Raw genomic sequence first — 13,676 nt, forward strand, 5'->3', positions numbered from 1 at the left:
TACAGATCTCCTCCTCCACTCCACTGTCTAATGTAATCTCCTCCTCCATCTGAACGCTGGTGCTCCTGAATGTGACGTGAACCTGTGGACGCTCCTACTCTCTCTCTCTCTGTGTCTCTCTCTGTGTCTCTCTCTCTCTCTCTCTCTCTCTCTCTCTCTCTCCCTCTCTGTCTCTCTGTCTCTCTCTCCCTCCCCCCTCCTCCCTCTCTCTCTATCCTCTGTTCTCTCTCTGTCTCTCTCTGTCTCTCTCTCCCTTCCCCCCTCTCTCTCCCTCCCCCTCTCTCTCTTTCTCTCTCTCTCTCTCTCTCTCTCTCTCTCTCTCTCTCTCTCTCTCTCTCTCTCTCCTCTCTCTCTCTCCTCTCTCTGCTCTCTCTCTCTCTCTCTCTCTCTCTCTCTCTCTCTCTCCTCTCTCTCCTCTCTCTCTCTCTCTCTCTCTCTCGGTAGAAACCCGGGTGGCTCTCGACCAACATGGGAATCCTGACCCCTGCATCGAGTGTTCGGGGGTCCACAGGGAGATGGGGGTCCACGTGTCCAGGATCCAGTCTCTGAGTCTGGACAGTCTGGGGACGTCGGACCTGCTGGTACGTCTTCACACCAGATGTAGATGCTGAAAGGATTATTTATCATTTGTTGTGTCATGGTGCAAGTACAGTTTCCATCAACTTGTACAAACCACAAACAAACTGTTTCCCAAACATGGAAATGACATGAGCCCAGTCAGCCACATGGTGGTTCTGTTTGAATTATATTTTTATTTATACTTATTTATTTATTTATTTTTTACTTTTTGCACTTATTTAACTACATTTCTTTTTATTATCATATTGATAATATTTGTCTAGTACATATTGTACAAATTACTCTTCTAATCGTGTTTAACAGTGTTTATATGTCGGCTAAAATGTGCTCAGAGCTCTTCTTTGTGTCTGTGTTCATATTAAATCAGTCTCAGTGAATCCAAAGGAACTTTGTGTTGGTAAATGACAGTTGTTCAAATGGACAGGATTTCAGTTCTGTTCAACATGTTGATGCTCATATGAACTATGTTTTCAGCTCAAAAATGTCCAATATCAGCACAATTAATGCTATATTTTCATGTCACAAATGGACAAGTTCTATTTGAACTGAACTGAGCTGAAAAACAAATCTTCTCTTCTTTTGGATTCCCCAGTTTTTCTTCCCAGATTCTCTCCTCCATATCACATGTTTTATTTGTACAGGTTCAATCTGGAGTATGGTGCTGATCCATCCTGCTTCTGTTCCACCAATACATACATGAAGAATGGCACACAGCACTGTTTACATCAACACTTTTACAATAAGAGGCATTTTTATACAGAAAGAACAATTCTATATTGTTCTTTCCTCTTTAGTCTGATGCTAAACTATCCAATAAATAATAGTGCTCCTAGTTTTTGCACAGGGATCATTAGTGTAAACGCTGACATGGCTGCAGAGCATCAGTATGATGGGATCCACAACAACCATGTCACATCCGTCCACTGACACATTTAGTGTTTTTGTGTCAGCTGGGATTGTTTTAGATCCACAATACCAACATTTATGAAGAAGAGCACAATTAGCAATAGGAAGTCTAGAAGTTTATTCCTAATAAAGTACTGGTACTGACCAGAGCATCATGGGTAATGTCACGTCCATCCACCAGCAAAAGTTTTCACACACACGTGCTATTCCAAATCCAATATTTATGAAAATAGAGCTTCCACTGTCAGAGAATATCAGTAGTCTGTGCACAAATGGATTAGCATTATTTACACACACTTCTATGACTGTAGGACAACTCTTTGTTTTTTTGACACAAATGGACACTCATTTGACCCCCGAAGGAAATTTTAGCTGATGTAAATATATATATTCTTTGTAGTTTTGATCGTTTATTTCTTGCTTCTTTTATTATACTTAACTGGAGCAGCTGTAACACAATAATTTCCCATGGAATTAATAAAGTATTCTAATGTATTTCTGGAACCTTCTACTTTCTCTGTGTGACTTTCAGTTGGCGAGGAACGTTGGAAACTCTGGCTTTAATGAAATCCTGGAGGCCAACCTGCTGAGTCCATCTCTGAAACCCTCCCAACACAGTCACATGTGAGACTCACAGACCTGACGGTTATTCATGTGCAGGTTTACGATAAAACCTGGTATTTACTGTCAGTGTGTGTGCGCAGGTTGGAGCGTAAAGACTTCATCCTGTCCAAGTATCAGAACGTTCAGTTTGTGAGACGCAGCCACAGCTCCACACGGCGCTACGACTCGGCCTGCAGGAGGCGACGAAGAGCTGTGACATCTACAGTCTGATCCAGCTGTACGCTCAGAGGGCGGAGCTTAGCCAGGCATTGCACACTCACATACAGGTACAAAAAATACCTGTACATTCACATCCAAGAGTAAAATATATATACAGGAAAACACACACAATAGTAATAATACAGTAAACACACACTCAGCAGTGTGTTTCCATGCCAACAGGACAAAGGGGAGACGGCGCTCCATCTGGCCGTCCTATTGGCTGACCGGACGTCTCTGCACATCCTGGACTTCCTGGCTCAGAACTGGTCAGTTAAAGTCTAATTCTGCCTGTTCTGAGTTTAACTCCTCCCACTGAATGACACTGAAAATCACTACAAAGTCTGAAACCAGCTGAGATGGAGGTGATGAGGGTCTGAACTAAGGCTGTGTATCGGCAAGGATCTGGTGATACGATACAAGTCACAATACTAGGATCACCATACGATACATCATGATACTGTTAAAAAGGCAATTTTTTATTGGTTTTGTTTCTTTTTTAAAACATTATTTCCTGGAAGAATTGAATCACACCATAAATCTGCACAAATACTAAACACATTTTTATTTGATCACAACAGGATCTAATGCTATATCACAAAATGTTCCTGAGTTAAAATTTAAATTCTGTTTTACAGACATTACAGTTTAAGATCTTGTTCAAATGTTCATATTCTATTAGTTCACACCTAACATCAGAACAGTATTTTTGTGCAAACCTAACAAAGGAACTACCATCTGCCTCTCAGACAGTAAAAAGTGCTTTTAGGATGCTTCAAATAACCATTATTTAATAAAACAGTGTTAAATAATAATAAATAAGACATAAGCAATAAATAAAATCAAAAAACAAAAATGAACCTCCACCATATCTGCATTTGAATAAATACCTAAAAATATCCATACAGTACTTTTTGATACCGATACAGTATCATGAAATGAAATATTGCAGTATATTGCAGAACTGATATTTTCTTACAGCCCTAGTCTGAACGCCCACATGGACGTGAGAGTTCACCAATGAAAGGCTCCTTCAACAGCCTGGAGGTTCAAACCAACAAACACTTTAAATGAGGCTGTACGTAGTTTTATGATGGAAAATCTTAAAACAAGTCAAAGAAAGTGAATGAGTTTGATGTTGAAATGTCAGCGTTTCTTCAACACAGGTGAGTTTAATTCTGAGGCTTATGAAGGTATAAAGTTATTATGGGATGTTCTTATCTTTGCTAAGTTGCTGTTTGATGTTCAGACTAAACTGTGACAGTTCTGACTTTGTTTGTTGGATTCCAAATAGATCTGTAGTTCAGCTACTGACAACACAAACCGAACAGAAAACAGAGGAGATTAGTGGTTTTACTGTGGCTGTTTTATTCTAACAACAGAGCTAAGCTAACAGAGCTAAGCTAACAGCTACAATGTAAACTATCAGCTGATGCAGCATGTGAGGATTATAAGACAGTGTTATTTTGAACGATTGTTTAAATAAACGTCTATGACAAGGTTCAAGGTTTGAGTGTCATTTTAGTGACATTAAGGGCAAACATTCCAGTTCTTTGTTCTGGACTGAAAATCTATCAGTTTAGGGTCAAATTTTCTCAGGAATCTGAATCTGAAATCATTTATGCCAAATCTGCTTTAAATTGTCTTCATCATTGACAGAACCAGTCCAAATCTAACACATTGGTGGCAGTTTCAAAAACCATATGAAAATTTGGTTGTAAAAAAACACTTGATCTGACTTTAGGAAAATGAGCCTAAATAATCTGAACTCATTGTAGCCCATGTAGGTGGGCAGAATGGATTACATTTTGGAGGCTAGATATTGAAAATTGAGTGAATGCAAGTTATTTTTACAACTGGTCTGTATTTTTTTTCACAAACTAAAAACTGATGGGGGTAGGGTTAGTAAAAGTAATGATGTGACTGATCTAATATTAGAATAGACTGAATTGTTGGTAATGCTTTATTCACAACAGAAAAGAAAGAGAATGGTGTATAATACATACAGATTTATGATCATATCAACTCTACATACAGAATTATCAGTCCAGTTCTGACCTAGAAGCCTAAAAATCCAAACAGAATAGTCCCATGACGTCTGCTGAGGAACTGGCTGATCTGACGTCACTGACTTTGGCGCTGCATCTCTGTCTGGTTCGGGGCCTGCAAGGCCTCGGACTGGAAGGCTCTGCAGAGGGTGGTGAGGACTGCGCAGAAAATAGTTGGGGCCCTGCTCTCCCCCATCCAGGACATTGGGCACAAGCGCTGCCTGTCCAGAGCCCAGCGCATCTCCTCCGACTCCTCACACCCACACAACAGACTGTTCACGCTGCTGACCTCAGGCAGGTTCAGAGACAGTTTCTTCCCCGTGGCCATCAGACTGTTGAACAGCCAAAGGAAAGTGCCCGTTAGTGCAATAAATCTGAAGCACTTTATTGCACTATGCACTTTAGTTACCTCCGCCAAGGAGGTTATGTTTTTGCCAGGGTTTGTTTGTTTGTTTGTTTGTCTGTCCGTTAGTGTGCAACATAACTCAAAAAGTTATGGACAGATTTTGATGAAATTTTCAGGGTTTGTTGGAAATGGGATAAGGAAGAAATGATTAAATTTTGGTGGTGATCGGGGGTGGGGGGGCCCACGGGGGGGGCGCAGACCAGAAAATTTCATCAAAATCTGTCCATAACTTTTTGAGTTATGTTGCACACTAACGGACAGACAAACAAACAAACAAACAAACAAACCCTGGCAAAAACATAACCTCCTTGGCGTGGGGGGACCCACGGGGGGGGCCACTGATCAGCCTTGGCGGAGGTCTGCGCTCTCCGAGTGCTTCTAGTTTTTAGTCTTTAAATTTTTTTATCTAAATTTTTATACATATACACATGTTTACAGTATTTTAGATTATTTTTATATTTCGTGAGGTGTGTTTTTATTTATTTTTATAAGTGACACTGGTGAGCTAAGCACCTGAAATTTTGTTTGATAAGGTACTGATGGTGCATTATTAAATGACAATAAAGGAAGTCTGAAGTCTGAAACTGATCCTCATTCAAAAGGCCAGACCATCAGCTCTGCTTCTAACGTTCAAAGGAAGCAAGTTCACGAACATTTGCAAACAGCAACAGGGTTAATATGGGTTTGCAAATTATTTGTCACTGAAAAAGGGTCATTTTTGCTCCACTTTTCAACAAACATCATGCAAAAAGTCACACAAGGACAAGTCATACACATTGTTGGATGTTATATTCTGAAACTACACAATTTTTCCAATAAATTCAACACAAGACACTGCATGAAAGGTACACATTTATTCCACTATATTTTTTTCACAATAACGTCACAGTAATGATACTCACAGTTTCAACCTTGTCCTGAGTTTTAGTTTGAAGAGAACTGGAGTCGGAGTCTGGAATATCAGTACTACAGAGAACCACTAATGTTTCAGCGACTGTATCTGTTTCCCTTCGTTCTTATCGTCCTGGTGTGTTTTAATTGTGTGTTCTGTGTGTTTCAGCTCTAACGTGGACAGCCAGACGTCTTCAGGAAACACAGCGCTGCATTACAGCTGTTTGCACAACAAGATCGACTGCGTGAAACTCCTGCTGAGAGCCAGAGCCAACACACACATCAGTAATACACAAAGACACACACTCTGGTTTCATTCACACCCTCAGAATGTTGTGTGTTGAACTGTTTGTGTATTTATTTTCAGAGAATGAATTGGGTGAGACTGCACTGGACATGAGCCGCAGGTTGAAGCACAGCCACTGTGAGGCGCTGGTGAGTTCTGTCCCAGTTTGATGAGCTCACATCTGTTCATTGGTTTGTCACGTGTTGACATAGTTTTTGTAAACATATATATTTTCAGTAAAGTTGGAAATAAAAAAAGTCATTTTTTTATCATTGAAATACAAATGAGTGTAAGTTTTATCAGAATTTGAGGTGAATCCATTAATTGAATCAGTTTGAAGTCAGTTATATTTTGATATTTCAACATCACTTATTACATTTGATGACTTTTATTTTAACAATAAATAATTTAAGCCAGTCAATAAAGTTAAAATATTAATCTAAACCAACCACTGTACAGTACTGACAGAGGCTTTTTCTGATGTAAGGATACTATAAGATATACTGATAATTGGATTTTTATTTTGTTTGGTTTCAATCACTTTTGCTCATTATTTTCTTAATTTTGTTACTTTTTAGTGATGATTATTTTGTTAATTTTCCACATTTTTTTGTTTGCTTTGTTAATATTTTTAATTTACCTGATTATTTTCTTTATTATTTTTGTTCAGTTTCAAACCTGAGGCTCATGGGTACTGTAGTATTTACTGATACGTGTGTGTGTGTGTGTGTGTGTGTGTGTGCAGCTGCAGCAGGCCCAGTCCAACCAGTTTGACCATCACGTCCATGTTGAGTACGAGTGGAGGCTTCGACACGACGACGTCTACGACAGCGATGATGACTTTGATGAAAAGGTAACCATGGCAACAGGCAGCTGATACACATCTACGGTAGTGTGTGAAGCTCCACACTTTTTCCACGTAATTGTTACAGTATGCACGCTGTGGACACTTCATCAGCAAAAATATCCCATAATGCAATGCAGTAGCGCCAACAATGGACAGTGACAAAAGGTGAACACAGCCCAGTGGTCTGTAGTCATATTACACACATACAGGTGAGTCTGACTGGTTACCATGGTTACGCACCCCCATCTGGTAAAGAAGCTTTCAGGAAGTAAAATATACACATATGTACTTTTCCTTGTACTCAAAAACATTTAGGTTTCGTGTATGTTGTAAATAACATGGGGTTTTTAACTCTGGTCCCCTCTAAACACTACATTTACCCATGATGCTGTGTGTTCCAGAATGGTCCGGTGAAGAAGGAGCGCTTCCTCCTCCTCCTCCTCTCCTTCTCGTCCTCCTTCTCGTTCTCGTGCGGCCCGTCATCGCTCCAAATGTGGCGGCCGGCGGTCTGCTCAGGTGGGCCGGAGGCTCGCCATGGCATGGAGCTCCCATGGACGGACCGCAGGCTCCGCCCACAGCCCCCCTCCGCCGCCCGCCCTCCTCCCCTGCACCCCCTTACCCCCCAGGGTCAAGGTCAGAGTCCAATCCAATCGTTACTTCTGTGTCTCTACCTGATCTTTATTAGAGACTGTATTTCATGAATTAACTAAATAAATCACGGCTCCGGACGATATCCACTGGGTCTAACAAGGAAAACGCTTCCAGAATAAAAGTAATGAAATTTACCACATGAGAGTCACGATGAAGACAAGTCAAGTCAAAATGCTGGTTGGCTGAAGTTTCCAAGATACCGCCTGGGTCCAAATGTGAAATTCAAGAATTAACGAGAGAATGGGTTTGACTCCAAAGGATATTTGTGTCAGAGCTGCAAGATCTACTTCAAAACACTGTCTGCACATTAGAATACATTCACTTTACAGGTTCTATTTAGTGGAAGATTAGAAACTATTCTATAATGTACATAACCAATCTATATGTGGAATAACACTTCATCATATACCTTGAAAACATCAGCAAACCGGCACTTTTGTCATTTATTTTCCAATTAATCTATTAAAATACGTAACATTAGCACATTTAATGTCTGAAGCAAATCATTTCTAAAAACTGTGGACCAGTGTATTTTCTCATGACACAAATCTGTTAAAACAACTGTTAACTCGCTAGCTACAGTTTGTACAACTTTATTAACAACATTAGCATTATAAATGTAATAGCAATAACAATGTCAAAACCTGAACTAAACACACAGAACTTTTACATTTCTTCATCTTTAAAACGTTAAAACCAAACTCAGTATACGTCAGTAATCTTACCATCACAACCGAAGAAACTCTGAACCACCAAGGGTGTAAACGTTAGCCATAGCCATCTGAACATCCGGGACAGCGTGATATGATGAATTGCGGTAAATATCCATGTGTAAATATAGACGTCATTTTTAATTAAATTATCTGTACGCATATAAGCTTTCCACGTGTATGTTCACGCCTGTCACATACGACGCGATTAGTGGTTCAGTTTTAGGTTAGGGTTAGTGGTTAGGATATGGTAAACCAGAGATCTTGGCGTAAATTGACACGCGATCAATTTTCTTTGAAATTTATTTATTGAACCCTTATTAACCAGGAAAAGGATCCCACTGAGATTAAGAACCTCTTTTTCAAGGGAGTCCTGGCCAAGAGACAGCATGAAACACAACACATAGTTACAACAAACAATAATTTACAGGACAGTTCAACCTGTAAAAAACACCTGCAAGTCAGTGAGTTGTTCTCCAGCATTTTGAGTTTGGATTTAAAAGCATTCAGGGAGATCAGTTCAGACAGTTTCCAGTTTCCATCTAATGGCGTTGAGTAATACGCGACAGATGGAAATGCTTATGTAACACGCCAACGCCATAAGAACTGGTGTTACATACAACGCGATTTCATGAGCTCAGTCTGTCAGAGAACTGATGCGATGGATTTTGCTCACAGCGATCCGTTATCAAAGCTAAGCTAATTAGCTGTAGGTTAGCCATGACGTTCTCATCCACAGTGAAACAGCGCAGAGGGGATGTTTCGTCTGTAGTGTCGCTGATCTACTTTGCTAACATTAGCTGCTGGAAGCTCACTGGCTAATGTTCCAAATTTTAGACTTTTTAAAGCCCACCATTGTTTTTGTTTTACAAGTCATATTTTATTTAATGTAGTAATTTATTTCAAAGTATTGTTTTTGTAATGTAGCACTTTCTTTTTTCTGTAGCACTTTGAGATTCAGTTGAATAAGAAGTACTTAAATGCCATTTATTAATATCAAATACAGATCAACTTATTCCCATCATCAGCAAGAAAAAATAAAACAATACCCAATAAAAACTACAATTATTTGCTTCTTAGGTGGCAAATCTTCTGAGTCCAACTCTCCCCAATCCCAGGAAAACTGCTGTGAATAATTTCAAAATACTGAGAAATAAATATTTTCACAAATGTTGAATAAACCAGGTTCTGGGGAAAAAATCAAGACAGAGAAAAAAGATTGTCAGCAGTTACAGACACATACAAAGTGCAGATGTCTGGACAGTGTTTCTGTTTAACCCCTGCAGCGCCGGCGTCCCCCCTCCCCCTCCTCCAGCTGCAGAAGAAGACGATGAAGAGGGGGAGGTCTTCTTCACTTCACCAGGAAACAAGAGGTCGACTCCGCCCCCTCCCATCGTCCGTCCGACACAAGAGGAGCTGCTCCGAGTCCAACAAACACTCGGTAATGACGGAGAACTAAACAAGCCCTCCTTTTGTGGATTTACAACCGAATTTAAAATGCTTGTCTTGTCCCAAAGAAAATAGAAAAAACAAACTGCAATGAAAATAAGCCAGAACATTGCTCGGTATCTATAATTTTAATTAAAAAAGTCTTCTCTTCTTGCATCTCTGCTCCTATATGTAATGATTTGAATTATTGAATGTATTTTTGCTCTTGTCTACATATCCAACTGAATTTTTCTACTTCATTTTAGTTCAATTTAAAAAACAAAGAAAAATGACAGGAAAACAAGAACGGATCATTTCATCAGTGGATAAATGATTTTTCTTTAGATTAAATGTTTTCTTCATTATTTCATGAGGAAAATCTCAATTTTATAGAAGATGAACAGCGATGGATGAAGGATGAAATATGATTTATTTAAGGTCCTGTAATGGATAAGGACATGTTATTCTTGTTCATCATGAAACATGAACATCAGAAGAAGTGGATTTTACCTGATGTTCAGTTCTAGTTTTGTTCAGGTCAAACTTGTTATTGGAGTTTTTAGTTTGTTTCCGGTTAGAACACCAGACTTCCTTCAGTTTTAGAACAGTTCTGTGTTCTGTCGTTATGTTCAGATCCTGTGTACCGACCAGTCCGAGGATCTACAGCGGAGCAGAGTCGTCCTTCAAGAGTGTGTGTGAGTATCAACACAACAAGCTTCACAGCTCATTTACCAAAAATTGCTTAAACTTACTCTAAAATTAATTTCAAAGCCACATTCACTCCAGTTTCTCGGCTGCTTTAGTTCTCTGGGCAGTGCAGCGGTTGTAGTGTTTAGGGCTTTAATGTCACAGTAAAGGTTCTGGGTGTGACCTTCAGTTGACTGCAGCCTTCTGTGTGTATCTATGTAACGGTTTATAATTTACTATAGATTTACATACGTGTTCATTCTCCTGTCGGTGTCCTCGTCCACGGTGCTGATGGAGATCTGGAGTTGGTCCTCGAACTCCTTCAGTGGCAGCTCACTGCTAATAATGCGTCAAGGGAGGATTTGAGTCGCACATGTGTAGAAGCATTTATCTCCGTCGCCATCTTTTACATGTCGCTACGGCAACCTTGCTAGGACAAATCACTGTGGTATGAGTGAAATTATGTTAACGCAGTGGTTTCCAACATTTTTGTCTCCTGACCCCATTTTAACATCACAAGTTTCTGGCGACCCCAGGCATTCAAAACAGAGACATGTTTTTGCTAAAGTTAATTTTTTTTTGATCATGTAATAGTTTGCTATGCTATGTTACAAATAAATGTTAATTTTAGAGGACAGTTATATAATGTCTATTATTGTGGACAGAGGCAGTAAATCCAGGTGTAGATTACTGCACAAAGGCTCAGGATCTGTCCAGTCAGTCCAGCTGGGATTTACAAGGAGGACAATTAATACTGAACAAACAAGAACTGAAACTATGAATTATGAAAGAGCTGCAGCATCTGAAACTGACCACAGTGAACATGTGACACACAAACAGAACCACAGTGCTGCAGTTTCACAACCACAGTTTGTCATGTCTGTTATGGATTGGGATTGTCTCGGTCAACTCACCGTATATTTTTTTATTGGTAAATTAAAAAAAAAAAAAAAAAAAAAAAAAAAAATATATATATATAATATAATATATAACACAAATATATATATATATATATATATATATATAATATAATATATATATATATATATATATAACACATATTATATATTATATATAATATATATATATATATATTATATATATATATATATTTATCAATTACTAGAAATTTCAGGTGACCCCGTTTGAATTCCAGGTGAGCCCAAGGCTGAAAAACACTGTGTTAAAGTCTAGAGACTTGACCTTATGTAAAAGCACAGAGACTTCAGCTTCAAAGAGTATCTTTCTAGCGATCAGAAATGACTTCGAGACCTAATTTTCATGCCTTTTGGTTCCTTCACAGCTGACAGCCTATCCAGCTGACAAACACTGTGATCTAAATCTGGGGGAAACTGAGCGGTGGAGGGTATGATTTGTCCTAGTGAGGTTACCGTAGCGACTCGTAAAAGATGGCCGACAGATAAATGCTTCTACACATGCGAGACTCACATCGTCCAGAGACTCAAATCGTTCCTTGACAATACATGCTATGTGCTAATGCTAATTGACAATGCTAATGCTAGGTATTATGGGTAAAATAATTCCTACCTGTCAATAATCTGAGTCAGTATTCTCTAAAATATCATGGACCACGTCTTTAGAATAATCCTGATCTTCAATAAACATCTTCTTTATCGTTATTTACAATGGATCTGAAACAGACTCTAATTTACAAAAAAAAAATGTAAGGCTGTTTATCATTTGATTTGTAGTTTTACTTTTAATTATTATTTCAGTCATATCATATTTTTATTCTTTATTTCTTTTTTATGTATTGTTTTTCCATGGAGGTATTTCTATGAGCCTTTTTGCTTCCATCCTCTCCTGCACAGTGGTGTTACTTGCGTGGTGATTTCTTTTATTTTATTTTTTTCATGTTTGTTATGTGCAAGTAAATACAAATACAAAATGCAGAGACTGAAGTTTCCTACAGGGATAATAAAATGAGTTAATCTATGTCTGTAAGAACCTAGAGACAGATGAATGGATGTGGTGTCTGATGAATAAAATAGTGACGATGAAAAATCTTCATCTTCTGTGAAAAAATGTGAACTTTACATAATTAATTAAATTCAGTTTGACTCGTCTGACTTCTACCGAACAGAAACTGAACGACCTATGTGTGTTTTTTTTTTTTTTTAGTCCGTCGTCTCCTCTGGGCTCAGTGAATGAACGTCCGGACAGAGGTAAAACTCACTCACATCAGCTCAACGTCTTTTCTCTGGGTTTTCATTCAATTCTTAAATCTATGTTGTTGTTTTTTTTAGGTTTTCGACGCGCCGACAGTGATAATAGCTCCTCCCACTTCTCACATTCCTCCAACAAAGCTCCATCCAATGGCTCGCCCACCAGTCAGCGTTCACAGAGCTTCGACTGCAACAGCAGAGGCCCCGCCCCCCAGCCGCTTCCTCGCAGATCATTGGTCAGTCCATTGATTTTATGTATATATTCAGTTCACTACATTTTAATTTAATTCATATAAAACCAAAAGCAATATGTGATTATTCTCAAAACACCAAACATCTACATGTGTTTTCTCATGTAATGTGGCACGAACTGTTTGTTTTGATCCATGCTAAATGTTTTTTAAAAGTCATGCTATATTTTGTTTAATTTATGCAAAATCTAGGTATATTTCACGCTCAGTGTTTGGTTAATTTATGCTTAATGTTTTCTTTAAATTAAAGCTAAATCTTTGAGTAATTTAAGTAAAATGGTTCCTTAATTTATGCTAAATATTTTCTTGAAACACACCAAAAGGTTGATTTGATTTGATTTGATTCATTTATTTATTTCGAACAGGCAAAAAAAACAAAACAAAATAAAACATTGAAATGGACAGAATCTATCTCCAAGTACATAAAAGTCTGAGTTTTGCATGGTCGAAAAGGAGTAGGAAGAAGTATGAACTTATTTAATCCAACCCCTCAGTGCTTTTACACCTTTATCATTAACTTGATACAAGAGTCAAACTATACTATTTTCGTAATTTTAACATCAAACCACAACAAATACATAATGCAGTAACTGAATTACACCCAACAATATGATCATGGCAGTACAGTCGTACAAACAGACTCAACAATTCAACCATTTTCTTCAATAATTCCAGCAGATTTATCAGTACAACATCATCCATAAACAAACAGGCCTCCGTGTCATTATTAAATACTGGACCTCTCAAGAATAATTTTTTTATATCTTTTTTTACACTGAATTATGTTTGATATTTGTTTTATCTCCACACACAATTTGTTCCACAATTTTCCTCCACAGATGGTGATACAGAAACTTTTTAACGTAGTGCGTACTTTATGAATCTGTAAATTTAACTTTCCCTTAAATCATAGCCTCCCTCTCTTTCACAAAACATAAGGTTCCTTTATTTACACTAAATGTTTCCTTAATTTACGCC

General features: G+C 38.4%; 1 protein-coding gene across 1 annotated transcript in view; it reads left to right on the forward strand.

Moving 5' to 3' along the window:
* The window catches only part of LOC115419453 (arf-GAP with SH3 domain, ANK repeat and PH domain-containing protein 2), a 45,023-nt gene that overhangs the window by 30,243 nt on the left and 1,104 nt on the right, over positions 1 to 13,676 (forward strand). The window contains 16 exon segments of the mRNA XM_075353473.1: positions 446 to 483; positions 486 to 581; positions 2,018 to 2,109; positions 2,190 to 2,260; positions 2,263 to 2,375; positions 2,491 to 2,576; positions 5,822 to 5,937; positions 6,020 to 6,087; positions 6,684 to 6,791; positions 7,187 to 7,418; positions 9,265 to 9,274; positions 9,433 to 9,541; positions 9,543 to 9,591; positions 10,213 to 10,273; positions 12,404 to 12,447; positions 12,529 to 12,683. Of these exon segments, the coding sequence (XP_075209588.1) occupies positions 446 to 483; positions 486 to 581; positions 2,018 to 2,109; positions 2,190 to 2,260; positions 2,263 to 2,375; positions 2,491 to 2,576; positions 5,822 to 5,937; positions 6,020 to 6,087; positions 6,684 to 6,791; positions 7,187 to 7,418; positions 9,265 to 9,274; positions 9,433 to 9,541; positions 9,543 to 9,591; positions 10,213 to 10,273; positions 12,404 to 12,447; positions 12,529 to 12,683 (1,448 nt within the window).

Source organism: Sphaeramia orbicularis, chromosome 5 (genome assembly GCF_902148855.1).
Source record: "Sphaeramia orbicularis chromosome 5, fSphaOr1.1, whole genome shotgun sequence".
NCBI classification, from domain to species: Eukaryota; Metazoa; Chordata; class Actinopteri; order Kurtiformes; family Apogonidae; genus Sphaeramia; species Sphaeramia orbicularis.